The sequence below is a fragment of the Giraffa tippelskirchi genome, chromosome 2 (genome assembly GCF_054371585.1).
Source record: "Giraffa tippelskirchi isolate mGirTip1 chromosome 2, T2T-mGirTip1v1.2.pri, whole genome shotgun sequence".
Lineage (NCBI taxonomy): Eukaryota > Metazoa > Chordata > Mammalia > Artiodactyla > Giraffidae > Giraffa > Giraffa tippelskirchi.
In genome coordinates this window covers 90,827,897-90,852,451 of record NC_137276.1, presented here as the reverse complement: position 1 = coordinate 90,852,451, position 24,555 = coordinate 90,827,897, and the positions used below count along the sequence as shown (strand labels likewise).

The 24,555-nt window shown below is 39.0% G+C and overlaps 1 protein-coding gene across 6 annotated transcripts in view; it reads right to left on the bottom strand.

The window, feature by feature from the left end:
* SLC9A9 (solute carrier family 9 member A9) overlaps nt 1-24,555 on the bottom strand; it is a 634,995-nt gene that overhangs the window by 205,056 nt on the left and 405,384 nt on the right. For 5 of the 6 annotated variants that reach the window (XM_081569480.1, XM_081569481.1, XM_081569477.1 and 2 more), the window contains exon 12: nt 12,800-12,953. In XM_081569480.1, the coding sequence (XP_081425606.1) occupies nt 12,800-12,953 (154 nt within the window). Of the gene's footprint in view, nt 1-2,138; nt 2,289-12,799; nt 12,954-24,555 lie in introns of those variants that run through there. The other variant, XM_081569482.1, reaches the window with a different exon arrangement.

The window sequence follows — 24,555 nt, the reverse complement described above, 5'->3', positions numbered from 1 at the left end:
AGATTAATAGAGAAATGTGCTATTGTTAGTAATTATCTTGGCATAAAAGGACTTCAGGTGAATTTTATTTTTTAAAACAATTTTTTAGCTTTTAAAATTTTATATAATAAGCATGTATTAGTTTATACTCATAAAATTAAACACCTGCTTAAATGTCTGGTAATGGTTCATGAAAAATACAATTAAGATTACTGTTTCAAACATTCATATTTTCTCCCTTTCTTTGAGGATCCCTTTGACATGATAAGAGTGCTGTATAATAATGAATAGATCCATGGTGACAGTAAAATAATAAAAAGAAAAGAGTGGGATTATTTTGCTGGCTAGACCAGAATAAATCACAACCTACATGGACAAAGGCTGCAGGCAGGCAGCTGCACTCTCCTGGCAGAGCCCCGCAAGGGCCAGCAGAGGGGCAGGTGAGGAAATCCAGGTTGTGGTGGCCCCAGAACTGAACCAGCATTTTAGCTGGAACTTTCCAAACAAAGATGATCGTTTACTTGGTGGGGACTCATATGTGGGTGCTGTGCCCAGGGAGAATGAGAGACAAAAAGGCTCAAGGAGACACGTGGTGACCTTTGATATCCACATTGAATCCTGCAGAAAATAAGAAACAAGCAGCCAATGCCCTGGAGAAGACAATTGTTACATTCTTTCAACCCTCATCTCCAAACATGGGGACTGCTTCATTACTGGTCAGTTATACTCTGCACTGTAAATCTAGCACTGGGACGTGGGGAACACGCTTCCCATTAAAAAAAAAAAAAAAAAGAAACGAAAAGAAGTACTAATACTCTTCCAAACATTCCATCTACTGAGTACAATGAACTCTGCATTAAAGCATATTTTGCCTCTAATGGGCAATTTCCTGTCTTAAGCAATTTCTTCAAAGTGATTCTGTGTGATAGAACTCAGCACTTATTTTTAAAAACTCCAGTTAAAATCCCATATTTGGGCTCTGCAATTGATCTTTAGGGTAGATGCAAAATGGGAGTTCTGTTGCAACTCTTTGGATTTTATGCATTAATTTTTCTTAAACCATTTCATTAAGGTTTAAAATGCTTACTAGCAAGTAAAAGATGATAATAGATTAAAAAATTAGACTTTATTTTCTGAAGAGAAGTTAAGGACTTCAGGGAATGAAATGATGTTGATCAAGACATGGAAATCTACTAGCTCACTGCTTGTTTATAACCAAAATGAAATGGAGGAAGGAAGGAGTTCCCACTGTCTAGCACTAATGAAAATGAGTTTTCTATGTTGCTTTCACTGTTTATTTTAGGACATCACATTATGATAACTAGAGAATAGAAGAGAGGAATGAACATATAAGCTTCATTCCTGGGATGAGAAAGACATATCAGACAATTTGAAGAGTCCCTATCATAAAGTGGTATACTACACACAACACAGAAGAAATAGTGATTCATGAAAGACTATATAAAATTAGAATGTAAGACCTTGATTACAAAAAATTCTAGTGGGGAATTTAATGTATCTCTTTCAGAATCCTATATCTAGTGAAAATATAGATAAGGATGTAGGGAATCTGAGTAACATAATCAAAAAATTCAATACATATGTACAAAACTTTTTCCCCAAAAAAAGCAAAATTACTTTTTTTGGTGTTTGTCCATGGAATATACACACAAATCAGTCACATACTTGATTATAAAAAATCTTATATTTTAAAAGTAGAATCGTTACTGGTAAAACATTCTTATAATTCAATGAATTAGAAATAAATATTATTAATAAAAAAGGTAATCAAAATTGTGATCATTTGGTAAACTAAGAAACTCACAAAAAATTACCTAGTAAAGGAAATCAAAACAGTCATCTCAAATGAATCACTGAATCAGTCAGAGATCACTGATGGATGCAAAAACAGTGGCTAAAAGAATGTTGGAAACAGGAGATTCACACAGTTCTCAAGTGTTGCCCCATAGGTTAAAAACTAATTACAGAGTTAAAACTATACTTTTACAATGGAAGTTACTGTTATAACCATATGAACAAACTTAGCATCACCAGTAGTGGGACAACTCGACTTTATGTGCCTATTGATATGAAATGTGCATTATTAATTTGGGGGGAAATACACATTATTAAGTATATAGCATTACCAATGAATATTCTTTTTGGCTTAAACAACAGACATTTATTTTCTCACAGTTCTGGAAGCCTATGATCAGGTTGCCAGAATGGTTAGGTTCTGGTGAGGACTTGCATGCTGGTTTGCAGGCAGCCACTTTCTCCCTGTGTCCTCATTGTGTTCCTTGGAGCATCTGTGCAGAGAGACAGCAATCCATTTCTCTTTTTATAAGTTCACCACTCCTATCAGCTAGAACCCTACTCTCATGATCCCACTTAACTTTCATTACCTTCTAAAAACCCTGTCTCCAAGTATAGTTATATTTGGTGTTAGAGCTTCAATATATGGATTTTGAGAGGACACAGTTTACTACCCAGGACAGTATATCTCAGTTTGGGACTAACCACATCCACATGGGGTTGCCAGATACCATGTTAAATAATACAGTCCAACAGCTGTACTTGAAGCATACCCCTAATGAGTGAAAGACTTGTTCATTTGCCAGTGGAAATTCTTGCCAAAAAGGTTCAACCTGAATTTCAAGCCTTGACCTAATTTCTAATTTACAGGAAATATAGCAGAGAAAAGAACATATTAATTGATGCTAGGAGGAAACAAACAAGTCCAGAATGTGGAATAGTGTGCAAAACAACTGACCTGTTTTGTTTTTTTTTCCTAATAATCAATGTCATGGGAAAAAAAACAAGCAGAGAAATTTAAAGAGACTAAAAGAAAACTGACCAAATACAATACATAACCTCTATCAGATCACGTAATTTAAAAAATCTACACATGATATTTTTTTTGCAATAACTGGGAAAATTTGAGTGTATACTGATAAAATTATTGTTTTTAATATTTTTAGACACAGTAATGGCATTTTAGTTATCTAATAGAATGTCCTTGTTTTTCAAAGACTCATTCTTCAGTACTTAGATTAGAAGTGTATGATTTCTGTTTTTACATTTAAATGATTCAGTGAAAAATAAAAGAACAAATAAAAACACATTTAATATATGTGATATATATGCATTTATAAAGGCAAGAAAGCAAAATGGGGATATTATTAACAGTGGATAAAACTAGGTAAAGGGCATATGGATATCCATTTTACTACTACATTGAACCATATGAAATTGCCAATTCTTGACCACTTATGAGCTAAAAAAAAAAAAATCACAATTTTACATTTGAATACAGCAATTACCGTAGGAGACACTGGAAAGGTGATTAAAGACCTACAATTAAAAGGACTCCAGGAGCCAGATGGTTTTACAGCTGACTCCTAACTTCTCTTTAAAAATCTGATCATTTATATGCTATGCTATTTCAGATCATGAAAAAATAGAAGTTTTTAGCTCATGCTATGAATATAGCACATCCTTAACACTATTTAAACTTTAAATTAAAAGAGCCCCCTCTCCTTCCAAAAAAAAAGAAAATTATAGACTAACCTTGGCTATTATTATAGATAGCAGAACTGTAGGGAAAAAAATAACTATCCTGAGACTGTAAAGATAATTCAATATCAAGATAGCAATCAATATACTTCATACATCAATAAACCAGATGAAAAAAATGATGTGATTATCTCAATATATGCTGAAAACACTATTAAACTTTGTCTGACATTTCTAATAAAAGCTGTGAATAAAATAGTTACTAATGAGTCCTCAGTTCTGCTCAAAGGACTTTAACATGTATTTTTTTATTTAACATTCACACGTTTAATCTTCAGAGACAGATTCTGTTATCCCCACTTTACTCTCTAGGCTAAATGTCTAGGAGAGGGAATGCTGACTCCTACAATCACTGTATGTTTAACTTTATAAGAAACTGCTAAAGTGATCTACAGATTGGCCACAGTTTTGTATTCCCATCAGCAATGCATTCTCTCCGAGTCTGAGTGTGTAGTTTGCATTTTCATGCTCTTAACAGTGTCTTTTGCAAAGCAAAACAGATTCATTTTGATGAAGCCCTATTTATCATTTTTTTTCTTTTGTATGTGATGCTTTTGGTATAACATTTAAGACTCCTTTGCCTAATTTAAGGCCGTGAAGATTTGTCTCTTCTGTTTTCTTCTAGAAGTTTTATAGTTTACATTTTGCTCTAAGATCCACACATACCCTGCATGTGAGCCGTACAGTGTATATATGGGACCTGAGTGATGCTCTCTCTTGCAGTGCATTTCTCAAACACTTTGGTGTACTGTTTAGGGTCAGATATATGTTTATGCAGCTTGGAGGTGAGCCCAAAAGTTTATACACAACTTTATTAGATCGCTTTCTTGTGCTCCTTCCACACCACAATTTCCTCCACATTTTCTGACTTCCTAAAGCCCAGGGCTTTTGTTTCCCCATGCTGCTACGTGTTTTCCCATGACTTTTCTGCAGTATTGGGCCTGTTTTCAAAGTCAAACAGTGATAAGATTAAGAGAGAAAATAATGCCATGGAAATTCTTCCTGAGGCCTCAGGGTCTTAGTTCCCCTGACTGGGAATTTGGGGTCCATCCAACTGGTGCTGCTGCCATCATTACCGCTGCTGCCTCAGCTTTGCCTGGTATTGAAATGACAATGAAGTAACCAATAACAACAAACCCAGGGAATTTTCCCCACTCTTCTAACCCATGAGGGTCCTCAGTCCTGTTCCTTATGCCCAAGCAGATCGTTTCTGTTGCAGTTCTTTCTCTCTTCCTTGTTGTGTAATTCTGGCCTTTAAACTGCTTTGAGTTCAGGTTGAGAAGCCAGAGAGGAAAAAAAAAAAAGGGAAATTCACCACTGGTTTAATAGTACTCTGAATTTTTTCCTTCCCCAATCCATCATTTACTCTTAAGAGTCCTTAGATAACAGCTATAGGCATTCTGTCTAGAGATTTTAGTTGCATTCAGAGGAAGACAGAGGGGAGTAAGTATGCTTATTCCATCTTGACCAAAACAGGAATCCCCTCTATAGCCTTTTGGATCACAAGTTCCATCTATTGTATTTAAAATATTCTTTTGAGACTACACATATTACCTAAAGTAAAGATACATCACATTGCCAATAATGATCCATATAGTCAAAGCTATGGTTTTTCTGGTAGTCATGTATGGATGTGAGAGTTGGACCATAAAGAAGGTTGAGCACTGAAGAATTGATACTTTCAGACTGTGGTGCTGGAGAAGACTCTTAAGAGTCCCTTTGACTGCAAAGAGATCAAACCAGTCAATCCTAAAGGAAATCAATCCTGAATATTCAATAGAAGGGCTGGTGCTGAAGCTGAAGTGCCAATACTTTGCCACCTGATGCGAAGAGCTGACTCATTGGAAAAGACTCTGATGCCAGGAAAGATTGAAGGCAGGAGGGGAAGGGGATGACAGAGGATGAGGTGTTTGGATGGCATCACTCAATAGACATGAGTTTGAGCAAGATCTGGGAGATAGTGAAGGACAGGGAAGCCTAGCATGCTGCAGTCCATGGGGTTGCAAAGAGATGGACACAACTCAGCGACTGAACAACAGTAACAACGATACATTTATTACTTAAAGTAAGGCACCTATATTTGATCACATTTTATGATAGCAGGATAATAAATGCCCTTCAATAGAGCAGAATGTTCATTGTTTGGTAAACTTCACAAATGGGTGAAGCTTATTGATACTGAAATTCTCAAGAGCATGTTGAAGAAGATAAGAGGATGCCTAGTGGAGGATAGCTGGCAGATGTGAAGATCAAGTCTATTATCTCTGGAACTGGGAAGATTCAGTACACAGAAAGAAAGCATATTAAAAAACCCAGATGGCACTGAAGGTAAATCTGGTAGCTGCTATCCACACTTGTTAAAAACCCAGGATATACTTAGGTTAACAACAGGTTACTAGAGTCATCCAATAATTTTAATAAAATATGTCAAACTAAATTAATTTAAGCAATAAATATTTGGAGTTCTGAAACAATTTTTAGAAGAGCCTACAGAAAACAGAACATAATTTTAAATGGGAGTTAGAGGTGGGGAATATTGAGTATAAGTTTACATTCAGAGGAGTAAACTCATTTTCCACATTACAAGACAGAGGGTATTTCTCAGACTTGTCAATTACTACAAATTAATACAAAATGTACAAATTGGTACAAAATCAATGCAAAATAATAAATTAATACATATCAATGAAATGGTGCAAATTAAATCTCTGAAGAGATCCGAGACAAAGATTATTTTGTTCAGAAGCAAACAGAAGCATGCTCCAGAAAGAGTCTTTCTGAGCTGTTGGATAAATATTACGCTTTTTGTGAGCATTTTTCTTTAAGAGGTTCATTATTTTGAATGCAGAAATAGGAGCTGCCTGTAAAACTGATGAATCTAGTCACTACATAAAATGAAATAAACTCCCTAGAGACCATTTCTATTTCCCATATAAGCCATGCTTTCATAAATAAAATTAGTTAATAACTCTTTATGTGTATGTATGCATGTGTGTGTGTGTGTATATATATACATATGCCATAGGCAGAAAAAGGATGTTTAGATAAGAAAGGTTCATAGGTGGTGATTTGGATAGTGTTGCAGCAACATTTGGTCTTTCCTGGTGGCTCAGTGATGAAGAATCCACCTGCCAATGCAGGAGACTCTGGTTTGATCCCTGGACTGGGAAGAAACCCTGGAGAAAGAAATGGCAACCCACTCCAATATTCTTGCCTGGGAAATCCCATGGACAGAGGAGCCTGGTGGGCTATCGTCCATGGTGTCACAAGAGAGTCGGACATGACCTAGAGACTAAACAACTACAGTAGAACATTTATTGAGCACTTACTGTGTGCCTTAAATTTATACATTCAATACTTAATCCATATAAAAATCTAAAGAGGTACGTAGTTATTATTGTTCCAAGTTTACAAATAAGAAAACTGAAGCATAGAGAGGTTAAATTGTTGCTCAAGATCCCACAGCTAGTAGGAGAGGGAGGCAAGATTGGACCCCACATTGTCTGCCTCAGAGTGTGTGAGCTGAATTACTGTGTTAACTCACCAGTGAAGTAAGTTGTTAAACATGCATAAGACTTTGGATGCCAAAAAGAAAACCAAGCAGAACCCAGCTGGATATGAAGGGAACTTGATTATATGTATTCTTCTATTACATTAGATTGACATTTCCTCACCTCAGCAATAAGGGAAATCGGTATGTAAGCAGGTATATTTTAACTTCATTATTGTTTAAGATTAAAAAATATTACTAAAGACAGTTCTCTCTTTACCTCTGTATGCATTCCCATGGTGGCTGTTATTAAAAACTTTGTAGTCAGTGGGGACATATGATGGAAAAATCATTCTAGGATGACATAAAATAGGAGAGGACATAAACCTCAAATAAAATTTAAAGACTTAACTAAAATAATGCTAGCAGAGACACTGCATTACTTAAAAGTTTTTCATTCTGCAATGGACACAGAGCAGGATGTGCAATTTTTTTGTCTAATTTGTGGAAGAGGCTGTTGGAGGGCTGATGGGATCCCAAATGGGGTTGGGAAATGAGCCTGACGGTAACAAATTCCTCTAATTTCAAATTTCTATAACTGAGGTAGACAAACTTCCCTGCTTAGCTACCCGAGACCAGGGCTGGCCTTGTTTACCTTTAACTTTTCTAGGTCAAGGAGAAAATTTGTAGCAAAGAATTTCTGTGCTGCGTGAACAAGTCAATCCAATCACTCATGATGGATGAAGATTTCCTGTGTTTGTTTTTAACTGGCCTGTCTTAGTTATAAAAGTACATCTCTTTTTCCCTAGAGGATTTGTTAATCAAGGTAGATTGCTGGCATTAGGAATAAGCTCATTTATTTGCAGTGGCAGAAGAAGGAACCAGTTGGGAGTGCAGGCCCTGGGCTCGGGCTGCCTGGCTTTGGAGTCTGACTCTGCAACCACTTAGGCCTCACCAACTATAGGAGGAAGCTATTACCATCATCCCCATTTTATAGATTAGAGGCAGAGTCGCAGGGAGGTTTTGTACCTTGCATTTTATCTTCTAATATCTGGCACAAAATAAGTTGTCAATAAAAGCTAGCTATTATTCTTTGCGATATTGGAAGCAAAAATCTGGAAGTTGTAAAAGTCATCTTGCTGGGGGCACTTTCTCATACTGTCTGGAATACAATTCTGAATTGCTCTGGTAAGCTAGGCTTTCTGCACTGTGGCTGAGATGTGTTGAAGAGATGGGTCTGGCATTCCTATCTGGGAGAAGCTAGGCAAGGTTTGTGCTGTGGTTATGGTCCCATCACCTCATGGCAAGTAGATGGGGAAACAATGGAAACAGTAACAGACTTTATTTTCTTGGGCTCCAAAATCACTGCACATGGTGATTGCAGTCATGAAATTAAAAATGCTTCCTCCTTGGAAGAAAAGCTGTGACAAACCTAGACAGTATATTAAAAAGCAGAAACATTACTTTGCCAGCAAATGTCTGTATAGTCAAAGCTATGGTTTTTCCAGTAGTCATGTATGGATGTGAGAGTTGGACCATGAAGAAGGATGAGCACCAAAGAACTGATGCTTTTGAACTGTGGTGTTGGAGAAGACTCTTGAGAGTCCCTTGGACTGTAAGGAGATCAAACCTGTCAATCCTAAAGGAAATTAACCCTGAATATTCATTAGAAGGACTGATGCTGAAGCTGAAGCTCCAATGCTTTGGCCACCTGATGCCAAGAGCCGACTCACTGCAAAAGATCCTGATGCTGAGAAAGACCGAGGGCAAGAGGAGAAGGGGATGACTGAGGGTGAGATGGTTGGATTACATTATCGACTCAATGGATGTGAGATTGAGCAAACTCCAGGAGATGGTGAAGGACAGGAAAGCCTGGCATGCTGTAGTCCATGGGTCGCTCGTGACTGAGTGACTGAACAACAAATGGGCTCTACTCTCATTCCATTAACTGCATGTGACACCCTACCCTTAACTAAGGATAGGGTTACCACCCCAAATTACTTACCAGGGCTGCCGTCTATGGGGTCGCACAGAGTCGGACATGACTGAAGTGACATAGCAGCAGCAGCCAGAAAGTTTTACTCTGTTGGTCTCTGAGCTTTGTTTGTAAACATGTGTGATTATTTGGTGGATAATACTGTTTACTGGCCCCTGTAGGGCAAAGCCTGACACCTTTGATCTATTGTTTCCTGGCTAACAGCAGAGCTAGTCCTTGGCTACTGAGAGTTGAGTTTTCCTAACCACCAGGATTAGTGTATTTAACAGAAGGGAGGAGACCTGGATTCTAATCAAGAGACCATTCTGCTTTCTTTTACATGAAAACTTCCAAAATAATACTGGAGGAATCTTTTTCTCTAGAATTTTAAGAAACAAAGGTCTCTGTGTTAAATGCTGCGTTAAAATGCTGCATTAAAAATATTTTGTTATTATTAATAAAACTCTGTCCATGGAATTCTCCAGGCAAGAATACTGGAGTGGGTAGCCATTTCCTTCTTCAGGGGATCTTCCTGTCCCAGAAATCAAACCTGGGTCTCCTGTATTGCAGGCAGATTCTTTACCATCTGAGCCACAGGGGAAGTCCTGAGATAAGACTTAGCCAATGGAGAATTTGTTTCATATGTAAAGATCATTCTTTACATAGAGTTTCTCTAAGCTTAAGTCATTGCCATTTCAAGTTATTTCTATCAATGTGCAATTCATATTAATGTTATCAATTTTTACCTTACATAAAACTGCATCTTACTGTGATAGTTTGCAGCTGAATGACAAATTTATAGGGACAAAAAAAAAATCCTCAAGTACATACCTAATAATTAAAAAGAAAAAAACAGTTGAATGTAAAAAATATATAAGAGGGAGGGCAAAGTGTATAAATAAATCATAACCATGTGAGGATGTTTGAGTTCATTCTATATCATGTTTGCATACCTGCCCCTTGGGTTCCGACTTTATGTATCATTTTATTAAAGCCCCAGTTTACTAACATTCTGGCATTTCATGGAAAGCATCTGACGTGAAAGATGGTTAATGAGATGTTTCTATGTAAACAAGCAAAGTCTCCCTAAATATAGTGTAAATGATGGACAACTATCATTTAAAAGCTATAATGAAATTGAGTATTTCTTTGACAGCATTGTAAACCGTGATGGAAGTAGAGCAGACGATGGTGCCACTATTACACGGTCAAACCAAATGTGTGTTGTGGTTGTGCCTGAACACACACTAACTTATGGTCCTATTCTTTTATGTTTATTCTAGTATGTTCTATTTCCTTCTTGATCAATGCACAATGAATTTTTTTCCTCAAGGTAGCCCCATTTCAACATAGGGTTAAAAGTCTAAACCAGTGGTTCTCAAAATGTAGTCGCAGAACCAGCCATATCAGCATTGCCTGGAGTGTGGTTAAAATGCAAATTCTTAGGCCCTGAACCAGACTTACTGGATCAGAAACTCTGAGGCAGGGGCCAGCAATCTGGAGTTTAATGAGCCCTCGAGGTGGTTCTGATGTTCATTTGAGTTTGAAAGCTTATGGTTTTAACTTTTACTCTTCTTCCCTTCTGGCTGGTGGATAAGTCTGGATTGAATTGGTGGGCCGTTTGGAGCTAGTTCTCAATGGGGCATCTCCATGATCTGGCAACTCCGTACTATGCCTCTCAGCAGGCCATAACACACTGGGCTAAGATGACCTCCAGGACTCTTACTGTGGATGCTACAGTTGATGTTACTATCTTTCTCTATTAGGCACTGTACTATAACCTGATAAACCTTCTAACTCACCTAAGGCCCCATTTTATATTACCCTCTCCCTGCTGATCCAGTTGTCAAGAGTGCATAAGCTATGACATCCATCTGAAGCCAATGGATGCCTTTCGAAAAAGTGGGCAAGAACCTGCCTGTCAATGCCGGAGATGTAAGAGATGTGGGTTCAATCCCTGGGTCTAGAAGATCCCCTGGAGGAGGGCAGGGCAACCCTCCCCAGTATTCTTGCCTGGAGAATCCCACAGACAGAGGAGTCTGGTGGGGTACGGTCCACAGCATTGCAAAGAGTGGGACACGACAGAAGGAACTTGGCACACACGCATGCACAGGAGAATTTGGTAAATATTTTAGGGTAAAACATGTTATTGTTTTGGGGACAAATCCTTCAGGGTAAAGAAACACAATAGTAGAAAATAAGTTATATTTTAATTACTTTAAAGAAAATGTTGCCAGCACCACTTTATGTTCTGAATATTCTAATTTACCTGATAGAGCATTCAATATATTTCTCTTGTGGGGATTGGTATCCTCTAACTTCTGCTTTCCAAGTCCTAATTTTTCCATGCATGGATCCACCTACTGAATTTATATTCCAGAAACCTGAACACACCATTATCTTACTATCAGTTTACAGAGGAGCCGACACTATAGTGTTTAATGCAGTATTTGTGCTCATCCAGAGGAGCCTACAAGTAGCTACCACCGTGAAAGAAATTGCAGGTCACATTTACATACTTAGAAAATAGTTCAACAAGCATTTCAAAACACTCTCCATTTCAACCTGTGGTCAAAGTGCTTTTAAGTGTTTAGCAATACTCACAGTACTTTAAAAGGCCCCTTTCCCCTTGAATTTGGCTTGACACATAGCCACTTGGCCCAGTTTAGACATAAGCTTTTTTATCCTAAACTCGTTAGTCCTGCTCCTGCTTCTATTTCTCAAGTGGGTAGAAATCTGTCAGTAAAGGCGTAACAAAAGAAATATATGTGTATGGTTATTACATCCATCTAATTTTTCATGTACCAATTATTTATTCAATTCTTTTATGTGCCAGGCACTACCTTGGTGCTGGAATAACAGAGTCCTTGTCTGAAAAAAAATCTTCTTGGAAGTCCCTTCCCAATCAGGTGCATCTTTTCCTGTCAGATGTGGTGGGTATGGATTTGCCTCAGAGAGAATAGGAGGGGACCGGGGAGGGGCTGCAGGATCATCAAGATGTATGAGTTTGGGAAATAACATGTGATTTACGTAAAGCACTGTTACATTCTGGAATGTGACAATGAGGACCCAGGTCAAAGAAACACTTAAATAAAGACAAGAGTATTTTACAACAGATTTGTCCCTTTACGCAGTTGCCACAAGCTATTCATTTTTCATCATATTGTCTAGTACCTGCATCTTTTGGGTTCATAGCAATCATCTTCCAAGCACTGCATGTTGAATGGCCCCTGACTGAAGCCTTGACCCCATTTTCCTTTGAGAAGTTGTCTAATCTGTGTTTATAGCATCCCTCTGGCTAAACATATGGCTGAATAATCAAATACACTTAAGCATTTCCTGTGTCCTCAATTCTATCCTAAGTGCTATAGGAATTAAAAACAAAACTTCGTATCACAGCCTTTTCTGTATAAGTTGCATTTTAGCATAAGTATCTTGAAGACAAGACTGGTGTCTTACTCATTTTTGTCAATGCCATAGCATATCACATTGTACTCAATAAATCTGATTAAATGGAAGAACTCATAGATAAAGACAGTCACTTCTAGGGACTGTAGATGGTGAACAGACATCATCCTGAGATTTCTAGAACGCTTGGTAAAGTCAGTTCTATTGGTGATCAGTCATATGGTTTCACCTTGTCACTGAAGGTCGACTTGACCTCAGGGAAGGTTAACGCGCACACATGCCACTATACTCTTGGCCAGTCAGCAACATCTGAAATGGAACAGCACAATCATACCTCATAATGATTTCCTTTATTAAGCAGTGTCACCCACCTGATCTGAAGCCAAGTCAGCATGGGAGTTGTTCCTCCTCCAAATATCCAGACTGTGAAGAACACGAGGAGCAGCGTGGTGGTAAACATCATTTGCTTCGGCTGAGATTCTGTGTTCCGAATAGCTAAGGCAAAGGCTATCGCTCCTCGCAAACCTTACAGGGAAATACCAAAGGAAGGAAAGTAAACATCTATACAAATGTCATTCTCATTTCATTGAATTTATCTTTACCATTTACTGACACACACAACTTCTTTTTAAAATTAAACTTTTAATTTTGAGATAATTGTAGACTCACCTGTAGTTGTAAGAAATAATAGGGACTTACTGCGTGCCTGTTCTCCATTTCCTCCCCGAAGACAACGTCTTGCAAAACTCAAGTAACAGCATCACAACCAGGATTTTGACACTGATATAGGCAAGATTCAGTACATTCCCATCACTGTAAAGATCCCTCATGTTACCCTTTATAAACACACCTGCTTTTCTCCCACAAACTTCCTCCTTAACATCTGGCAACCAGTAATCCATTCTCCCTTTCTATAATTTTGCCATTTCAAGAATGTCATCGAAATGGAATTGTAAAGTAGGTAGCCTTTTGGAATTGGCTTTTTTTCACCCAGCGTAATTCCCTGGATACTCATCCAGGTTGTCAAATGTATCAATAGTTCGTTTCTTTTCACTGTTGAGTGGTAAGTATTTCCATGGTATGCATGTTCCACAGTTTGTTAACTGTTAAAGACAGTCTGGGTAGTTCCTGGTCTTGGCTGTTACAAAAAAGGCTGCTGTGTATGTGAACATAAGTTTTCAACTCTCTGAGATAAATTCCCAGGAGCAATCACTGAGTTATATGGTATTTGCATGTTTTTAAAAGAAATTGCCAAACTTTTCCAGAAGGACACTACCATTTTACATTCCCATCAGCAATATATGTCATCCAGTTTCTCTGCATCCTTATTGGCCTTTAATGTTGTCTCTGTTTTAAATTTTAGTCATTCTGATAGCTTATTAGGATTGTAATTTCCATTTTCCTACAGGAATTTAATATTTTATTCTTGTTTTAAATTTATTTTTAATTGGAGGATGATTGCTTTACATTGTTGTGTTGGTTTCTGCCATACATCAACATGAATCAGCTATAGGTATATACATGTTCCCCACCCCACCTTGGGTCTTGAATATTTTTTAATGTGCTCATTTGTTATCTGTATACCTGCTCAGGTGAAATGGCTCTTGGTCTTTATCTCATTTCTCATTGAATTGTTGGATTTTTTGATTGTGAAATTTTGACAGTTCTTTATGTATTCTAAATAATAGTGCTCTGTTGGCTATATAGTTTGCAAATATTTCCTCCCACTTTGTAGCTTTCTATTGATGACCTTTAATCTGTTGATGTTTCTTTTTATGAATCATCTATTTGCAGTCAAGTCTATGAACTAGTAGCTCAGCATGTAAAGAATCCGCCTGCAATGCAGGAGCCCCCGGTTTGATTCCTGGGTTGGGGAAGGTCCCCTGGAGAAGGAATAGGCTATTAAAAGACGCTTACTCCTTGGAAGGAAAGTTATGACCAACCTAGATAGCATATTAAAAAGCAGAGACATTACTTTGCCAACAAAGTTCCGTCTAGTCAAGGCTATGGTTTTTCCAGTAGTCATGTATGGATGGGAGAGTTGGACTATAAAGAAAGCTGAGCACCAAAGAATTGATGCTTTTGAACTGTGGTGTTGGAGAAGACTCTTGAGAGTCCCTTGGACAGCAAGGAGATCCAACCAGTCCATCCTAAAGGAGATCAGTCCTGGCTGTTCATTGGAAGGACTGATGTTGAAGCTGAAACTCCAATACTTTGGCCACCTCATGAGAAGAGCTGATTCATTTGAAAAGACTCTGATTCTGGGAAAGATTGAGTGCAGGAGGGGAAGGGGACAACAGAGGATGAGATGGTTGGATGGCATCACTGACTCAATGGATATTAATTTGAGTAAACTCCGGGAGTTGGTGATGGACAGGGAGGCCTGGCATGCTGCAGGAGTCACAAAGAGTCGGACATGACTGAGCGAATGAACTGAACTGAACCCACTCCAGTATTCTTGGTCTTCCCTGGTGGCTCAGACAGTAAAGAATCCACTTGTAATGTAGGAGACCTGGGTTCCATCCCTGGGTTGGGAAGATCCCCTGGAGGAGAGAGCATGGCAATCCACTCTAGTATTCTTGCCTGGAGAATCCCATCGACAGAGGAGCCTGGCAGGCTACAGCCCATGGGGTTGCAAAGACTCGGACACAATTGAGCAAGTAAGCACAGCACCGAGAACTCTGTATTAGCTCTAGGTCTCAAAGATTTTCCCTTATGTTTTAAAATTTTTTCTAAAGTTATATAGCTTTACATTTTACATTTAGGTCTATGCTCATTTTAAATTTGTTTTGGCATAAGTGGTGAGTTTTAGGTTGAAAGTCTTCTTTTTTTTTCTTTTCTTGCCCATGGATGTTTAATTGCTCTATTGAATTGCTTTTGTACCTTTTTCAAAAATCAGTTTGGTGTGTTTGTTGGCTCGATTCCTAGGTTCTTTATTGTGTTACATTGATCTGTGTGTCTATTCCTATTCTAATGGTATACTGTCATGATTATTGTAGATGTATGGTAGGACTTGATATCAGGTAGAGTAATTCTTATTTTTCATTTTCAAAATTATTTTAAATACTCTACCATGCAATTAAAAAAAATATTGTCTGTATTTACCAAAAAATGTCTTTCTAGGTACATATACTTTTTGGAAAAATCAAATGTGTTAGACAATAAGGAAAACCAAGCTTATGGATCACTGAAAATGAGTAAATAATTAAATAACTTTTAAGAATTCCTCCAGCCTGAGAATGTACTTTTACAAAGTCTGTAATCTGAACTGATGTATTAAAATCTGATTTTTTGCTTCATTTTTCCGCTTTAATAATAATATGCTAATTGAATTTTTATGCTGCTACTGCTGCTGCTGCCAAGTCGCTTCAGTCGTGTCTGACTCTGTGCGACCCCACCAGGCTCCGCCATCCCTGGGATTCTCCAGGCAAGAATACTGGAGTGGGTTGCCATTTCCTTCTCCAGTTCATGAAAGGGAAAAGTGAAAGTGAAGTCTCTCAGTCATGTCCGACTCTTAGTGACCCCATGGGCTGTAGCCTACCAGGCTCCTCCATCCATGGGATTTTCTAGGCAAGAGTACTGGAGTGGGGTGCCATTGCCTTCTCTGGAATTTTTATGAATCCAGATTAAATAAATTTGCAAGAGGAGGTTAAAGAAGATTAAATGTGAAAATTTCAAATCAAAATGGGATGATATTATAAAAACAGATGTAGACTTTGAAGAAGAGTAAATAAAAGTACAAGTAGTAAGTAAAAAAATGTTAAAATGAAAAATCTGTCTTGGGTAACACAAGAATTATAAGAGATTTACAGGCTCTATAATACTATGTAATAGGGAAAATAAACATTTATAATGACAGCAAGTATAAGTCAAATGTAGTGATTTTGTAACTTTTATAGGAAGATTGAAGTCACATAGATAAAATTTTAATAGTCTATTTTTTAAAGTATTTATTGTATCATCTAGGTTTCTAAATTTCTAAATCTGTATTCATACATTAAAATACTTTTAGAAATTGGAAACAGGATAGGATGAGGAAAACTGTAACTACTTTGGTTTTTATCCTTGGGATCCCAACTAGACATAATACTCCTTTCTTATCTCCACGCTGAGTATATACAAGAGACAAGTGGCATAACACAAGACTCAGGGAATTAGGCTAGAGGGACTTAATATACTTTGTCTGAAACAAGGAAGCCTCAGAAAGAGAGAGGAACATGAACTCTGATTATAAAGTTACCTTCAAGGAACAAAATGTAATGGAAGAAGAAAATTACTCTAAATCTCCATGTAGACAAGGAAATGGCCTGAAGATAAGGAAGATAACATTTGGAGCAGATATTAATAAAAAAAGTTCTTATACATCAGAAATTCTGAACACTTATATGGCTATATTCAAGAAGAAAAGTTCCCCACCAGAAATGTTCATGCATTTAGACCCAGCTGGGAAGAAGAGAGTGAGGATATCAATAACCCTTATTACTGGAGAATATTTCAATAATGTTCTCTCCAGAAAACATAAATGGTGTCATTAGGGAATGAGGACAGAAGGAAACAGTTTTGCAACGGCCTTCTCTATCTGAGGAGAAAATTTATAGGTTAAGGTAAAGCTCCTAACAGTGTTTAATCAGGACAAGATTGGAGACAAAAGGTGGTCTTTTCATTTTCTCTTTCTCTCAAGCTCCTATTGCCAGAAATGTCCACAAAAAGGCATTACCCTAAATGAAGTGGTGTGTGTTAGAAATATTAAGTGATGAGAATCTAAGTATTTGTTTTCATTTTACTGAATATTTGTGTATACGTATGTGTGTATTTGTTTGGTTTTTGTTCTATTTTGTTTTGTTTTTACTTTGAATTTTGTGATAAAGGAAAGAATAGAGACTGGAATAAAAGTTAAAACTTGCTGTATCACACTTACTGTAAATGTTTCACGTTAGTTATCAAGGGCAAGGAAGAACGTAGTCATTTATCTTCCTAAAATTGCTATTATGTTAAACTAGCATAACTAGGCTCTTAAATCTAAATTATCTACACCTGAGCAGTTCTTGATCTAAAAATATACTCAAAAATATATGTTACTCTGACTTCTAAAATATCTGTACTCTATACATAAAACTATATTTACAGGGGATGCACTGTAGAGATCTCATAAAGAAAAAAACATGCAGCCACTGTCCTGTATTTATACTTGTGACATACTAAGAAACAACTCCAAGATGGCTCTCTAAGAGGAGGTCTTCTCCATATAATGACCACCTAAAAGGTGTGTCACACTTTGTTGCGCACGTTGCAAATACGGCCCATACCGCATTTGAGATGGGGGCTTCCGCCGTGGCTCAGTGGTCAAGAATCCACCTCCAATGTAGGAGATGCTGGTTGGATCACTGGTTTGGGAAGATTCCCTGGAGAAGGAAATGACAACCCACTCCAGTATTCTTGCCTGGGAAATCCCATGGACAGAGGAGCCTGGGGGGCTACAATCCATGGGGTCACAAAAGAGTCAGACACAACTGAGAGACTAAACAATACCAACACGTGAGATGACTTGGTAGCATGGGAAACACGGAACTGAGAAAGGTGAGGTCACTAAGTGGACAAAGTGAAGCTCATTTAGAACATTAGATGGGAATGGCTATCTACATCTTACTCATCCTTTGTGATTGCCAAAGTTACTGATCACACATTTAGAACCTAGACAATTGTCGAATCACTCATCGCTTTATTCAATACATACATGTCTTAGTGTCTTAGTCTGACATAATAAAATATCATGGTTTGGGTAGCTTCAACAATAGAAAATATTTGTCACAGTTGTGCAAACCAGGATGTCTACAATCAGGCTGCCAGCAGGGCCTGGTTCTGGTGAGAGTTTTCTCTCTGGCTTGCAGGAGGCCACTTGCGTGCCATGCAAGAGCAAGCTCAGTGGTGGCAGTGTCTTTTCTTAGAAGGGTCTTACTTCCATCATAAGGGCTCTACCCTCATGCTGCTGCTGCTGCTCAGTCGCTTCAGTCGTGTCCGACTCTGTGCGACCCCATAGACGGCAGCCACCGGGCTCCGACGTCCCTGGGATTCTCCAGGCAAGAATACTGGAGTGGGTTGCCATTTCCTTCTCCAGTGCATGAAAGGGAAAAGTGAAAGTGAAGTCGCTCAGTCGTGTCCGACTCTTAGCGACCCCATGGACTGTGGCCTACCAGGCTCCTCCATCCATGGGATTTTCCAGGCAAGAGTACTGGAGTGGGGTGCCATTGCCTTCTCCATCTACCCTCATAACCTCAGCTAATTGTCTCCCAAAGCCTCTGTCTCCAATTAACATCATATTGGAAGTTAGGGCTTCAATTTATGAATTTGTATGTGCGTGTGTGCTCAGTTGCTTCAGTCATGTCAAACTCTTTGCAACTCTATGGACTGTAGCCCACCAGGCTCCTCTGACCATGGGATTCTCCAGGCAAGAATACTGGAGTGGACTGCCATGCCCTCCTCCAAGGGATCTTCCGGACCCAGGGATGAACCTGCGTCTCCTGCATCTTCTGCATTGGCAGGCAGGCTCTTTACCACTAGGGCCATTTGGGAAGGAGACACAATTCAGTCCATAGCAATATATATTGATTATCTGGTATGTGGAGGTTCTGGGTACACTTAACTTCTTCACACCATGGATTTGGGAAACAGAGGACTTTAGGATTGAAATAAATTACTTAGGCTACTAGCAAAATACTAGGAGTTAAAGTTTAGTATTCACTTAGGCGTTTCTTTTAGCAAAACACTCTTTGCAAAGAACACATGTCATTTTGCTTAGAAACCAGGAAATTCTGAACTCATTGTCAAAACCTGTTTTGTTTTGTTTTATGGGTACTTTGACTCTTCGGATTAACTTTTCTTTTTCTCTTTGTTTTGGCCAACTAATTGACAGAATTCTATAATTTGGGGGGTTGACAGACTCTATCATTTTGTTTTAGATGGATTTACTGTTCAGAGACTTGACATATTTCACATACTCAGTTGGAAAGTTAGCATCATCTTGGGAAATAAAAGAATTACCTGCAATTAAATGTGGTTTCATTTAAAATTGGCCTCTAAGGGATTCTTATGTTAATTATGTTGATGTTCTATTCATAACAATAGAAGACTACTGAACCAAGGAATGCTTTCAGGCAAGGACCCCTGCTGCAGAAAATGTGCAGCTTCCTGTTTATCTTTAAACAGCAAAAGTGAAACTTAATCTATTATAAATTTGCAGATGTGTTCTGAACAGGGTGAAGGTCATATACAGCTACACAAGAATACAAGTCTCCCGAAGGCATTTGTACTGAAAGTGCAAAGCAACAGTCTAAACCTAAATGTTTATTAAGCACTCACTCTGTGCTACATGTTATCCAAGATACAGTGGGGGTATGCAATGATGTGGAAGCTTGGGCCCCTGTATTCCGGGGCTCATGGTCCTACAAAAATGACTCTCTTTTAACAGGGTAACTATGACAAAGTGTATCAGATGCATGCATGTGTGCTCAGTCGTGTCCGACTCTTTGTGACCCTAGGGACTGTAGCCCACCAGGCTCCTCTGTCCATGGAATTTTCCAGGCAAGAATACTGGAGTGGGTTGTCATTTCCTCCTTCAGGGGATCTCCCTGACCCAGGAATTGAACCCCTCATCTCTTGCATCTCCTGCATTGGTAGGCAGATACTTTACCAACTACACCACCTGGAAAGCCCATCAAATGTATGAAAAGTATGCTTTGCATGTATACCCTGATGAAGAAAAAGGTAAGACTGCTAAACTGCATGAGGGCCCAAATTATGGCATTGTCAACAAATGTGCAATGTTCAAGACACTAAAGTCAATGGTAGGGTAAAAGAGGTCTTTGCATACCTGATTTTCCATACTTGAATCATTTTTTTCCCATTCAAATTTTCTCTAGTTCTTTCTTCTATAACTCTCACCCAAATTTCACTTAATTCCCACTCATCTTCAGAGCTCAGCGGAGCCTCTGATTTCTCTATGAAGCCTCCTCTGAGGTCCAGGCCTGGATTAGGCTAACTGACATTCCTAGTACTAGCTGAGATTGGTCTAGGGGATTTATGACATTACACTGTAATTGGCTGGCTTTGTGTTTATCCAGACACTTACAGCAATGCCAAGCACATAAAAGATCAGTGAATGGATGAATGTTCTGATTCTTCATGGTTTCAGATTACATGTGGAAAAGTGATTGATATCTCTTAGTTTAGTGGAGTGGTTGAGTTTCTGCAAGTTTGGCTTCTGCTATTTTACTATTTATTGACTCTTAAAGCCTGGTACTGAGAGTCAAGAGACCTGGAATTTGTTCTCAGACTTGGCCTGACAGGTTGCATGATCATAAGCAGATTGTTTTTATCTGAATCTGTGTTGTCTCATCACTAAATGGAGATTTTAAGACTAGCTTTAGTCTTTAGTCAGAAGCACACATCACAATCAGCTGTGAAACTTAAACATGTATGAGTCGTTCATGCTACTGTCCTAACTCTAGAGATTTGTATCCAGCAGAGAATGAATCACCTGACAGCAAAGACTCCTCTTCCTTCCCTCTGTATCACCTTGGTCCAAGGCCCATCGCCTCACATTCTGACTGTGGCCCTGACTGACACTCTGGTCTCTTAGCCTCACAGCCTTCACTCTTCCCTCCTGCTAAACTATCAATGTCCCTCTAAACAGTTTCCTCAAAATCTAACTTTATGAGGTGGTGATCTGATCCAGCAACCGTAAGTAGCTTCCCACAGCCCACAGAAACCCCTCAATCAGAATTTCAACCCCTCTTTCCTTGTCTGCCTTCTCTCACTCACTGAGAGCTTTGCATACCAACAAGGTGGTCTTCTTTCTCCCTAGAAATAATTGTTATTCTTGCCTCTATGCCATGGGGCTTTCCAGGTGGCTTAGTGGTAAAGAATACACCTGCCAATGCAAGAGACGCAGGGGATACAGGTTCATTCCTGGGTCAGGAAGATCCACTGGAAAAGAAAATGACAACCCACTCCAGTATTCTTGCCTGGGAAATCCCATGGTCAGAGGAGCCTGGCGGGCTGCAGTCCATGTGGCCGCAAAGAGTTGAGCATGACAGGGCAACTGAGCATGCACTATGCAATGATCCCACTGTCAAGCCCATATTTAACTTCTTTCTGCTTCTATACCAACATCATGAAGTTTTTCTGGAATACTCCAGGCCATATTGCTCTCTCTTTCTTGGAAATCCTATAAAACATATTGTTCATGCCACTCATATTATTAAATGATAGTCTGAGATGAATCAGTAGTTTAATGTGATCTATTCTTTATTCTCAATTATTAATCTTTTAAAAGGTTGGGATTACAACTTCTTTACACAGCTTTATATCTCTCATAGTATTCAAAACATGAAACTTCTCATAGTATTCAAAACATGAAACTCAGTGAATGCTTTTGAATTAAATGTTTGTAGCGGCTTTAAACCCTAGAGGTATGAAGTGGTGACATTCATTCATTTGGGCTCCAGGGGATAGCAGAAAGCAAGAGATAGTTTCTGCCTTAAAGGGGCTTCCAGATTAGTTTAAAAAAGAAGCAAAGAGTAGTATGTGAAGAAAACAAAAGTAGGGTAAGAAGATAGAGGATGTATTTATGTGAAGTGGGGGAGTTTTTAAGGTGATTAGGAAAGCCACTTTGGTTAGGTGACATTTGAGCATAGACCCCAATGAGGGAGAGGCCATGTGTGCATCTGGAAGAAAACACTTCAGGCTCCCAGAACAGTAGGTGCAAAGGCCCTGAGGCAAGGATGTGCCTGATACATTCACATAGCAACAAAAGGGCTGATGTGGCTGGAACAAGATGAATGGGGGGCAAGTTTAGGGGGAGAGTGGAAGGAGATAACATCAAAGAGGTAACTGAGTCAGTTCATGCTTGGCTCTTGAACAGCATGGCTTTTGAATTTTATTTTGAGGTGGAGAACTTCAGGAAGGTTTTTGGCAGGGTAGTGATATGATCTATTCTATGCTCAAAATGATCCCTCTGGCTCTGCTATGAAAAAAAGATCTTCAGATTGGAGGCAGGAGGTTAGTGAGAAGGCTGCTGCATAATCCATATGAGAAGTAAAAGTGGATCAGAACAGGATGGTAGCATCATAAGTGCTGGAATAATGTCAAAGGCTGACGATATTTGCTGATGAGCTGGACAAGGAGTATGAGAAGATGAGAGAACTCCAAGAACTTATGGCCTGAGCAATGGGAAGAACTGAGGAAAATTCTGTGAGAAGAGCAGATTTGGGTATCTAAGGGAGATCAAGGGGTATATTCCAGCCCTGCAAGATCCAAGACGCCTAGTAGTCATGTAAGTGCAGAGGTTGAGTGGGTGGTTGGATCTAAGAGTCTGGAGTTCAGGAGAAAGGTCTTTTTACTGGAAAGAGTAAGAAAACAGGAGGAAAGTTTGGAGTTCGAAAAATGTGGGAAGTTAAAGTTTACTTTAAGGCATGTTTTATCTTGTTTCAAGGCCTCTGTGCTGCTCCCCCCACCTTGAGGGGTGCTCCTAGGCTTTCCTCATCTTCCCCTCCTACATTCTCCTCAGTCTCCCCTATGCCCTGGCTGCTCATCATCTCAGGCCTCAGAAAGGCTGTCATGATCCTGCCATCTAAGTGCCCTCCACTTTAATCCAGGTCTTTTTTTTTTGCCTGCCATTTATTATAATTACACCATCTGAATTTTTATGCCCACTCCAGTATTCTTGCCTGGAGCATCCCATGGACAGAAGATCTTGGCAGGCTACAGTCCATAGGGCCACAAAGAGTCAGATATGACTGAAGTGACTTATCATGCAAGCAAGCATTGGATAAATGCATGAGAGAATGGACGAGGGAAAGGTCATACTTGGCATCTGAAGCACAAGTGGAACCCAGAGGAAAATAGTAGTTGGGCAGGGATGCAGAAATGTCCGTGAGAAACTGACCCGTTCTTTAAAACAAATATCCCTGAAATGAGTTATTTTGCTGCCTTTCTTTCCATTTGGGAAATTCTTTGCCATCCCCTTTTCCCCTTCACTTCAAGTACTGTGAAGGGATTGATTTCAAAGATTTAACACTTTCTTATCATTAATCTGATAAATCAAACCATAGTTTGGATCTAAAATTGAATTATGCATTGCTTTTACCGTTGCTGAAGTCCCATGACCTTGCAAAGGGTAACTACTTTCAGCAAAAATGTCAGTCTGGTTTCAAAATACATTTTTCCAAGATAGTACCACCTTGTTACACAGTCCCATTTTCAGTTCAACATCGTTTTATCACATGGAAGCGAAACCAACAGATTGTTTCAGTGAAAAAGCCTTCTGCATTCAAAAATAAATTGAGTTTTTCTGGAAACTAAGCCTGTGTCAGACAAGCAGAACCTTCTTTCCTTCATCTCTCTTCCTGAACTTGAAGCATTTAAACCTAAGGCCACTGAGGAATGCAATGTAACTTTAGTATATTTTTGCATAAAATGAAGTTTGTTTTTGGACACCTTAGGCAGCCAGGAAGGGTAACTGTCAGAAGGATTAGCTCTGTCACAGCTCTGAGTCTACATGCATAGATGCCTCTGGCTTTGGAAGCTTATTTTTATGTAAGAAAGGTGGATGTAGGAAACTGTGGAATAATCCTTGCCACTAGCTGAAAACTTCAATGGAGGGTTTCAAGAGAAAGGCTGACAGAGATCAGAAGAAAGTCCACATTCTGTGAGGAGTAGCACCCAACTTATGGCCAGGTTGTGTTCCAAGGATCAACTCATAAGTCTTCTGTTTGACCAGTGGTTCTCATCTTGGGTGATTTTGTCCCTCAGAGAATATCTGGCAATATCTAGGGACATTTATGGTTTGTCCACAACTGGAAGGTGGGAGGCACTACTGTTAATTCAGTGAGTAGAGCCCAGGTGAAAAGTGTAAGTGTTAGTCAGTCATGTCTGACCCTTTGTGACCCCATGGACTTGCCAGCCTCCTTTGTCCAAAGGATTTCCCAGGCAAGAATACTGGAGCGTGTTGTCATTTCTTTTTCCAGGGGATCTTCTTGATCCAGGAATTGAACCTGTGTCTCCTGCATTGCAGCTGGATTCTTTACCATCTGAGCCATCATGGAATCCCTGCACAGAGAGAGCCCAAAGG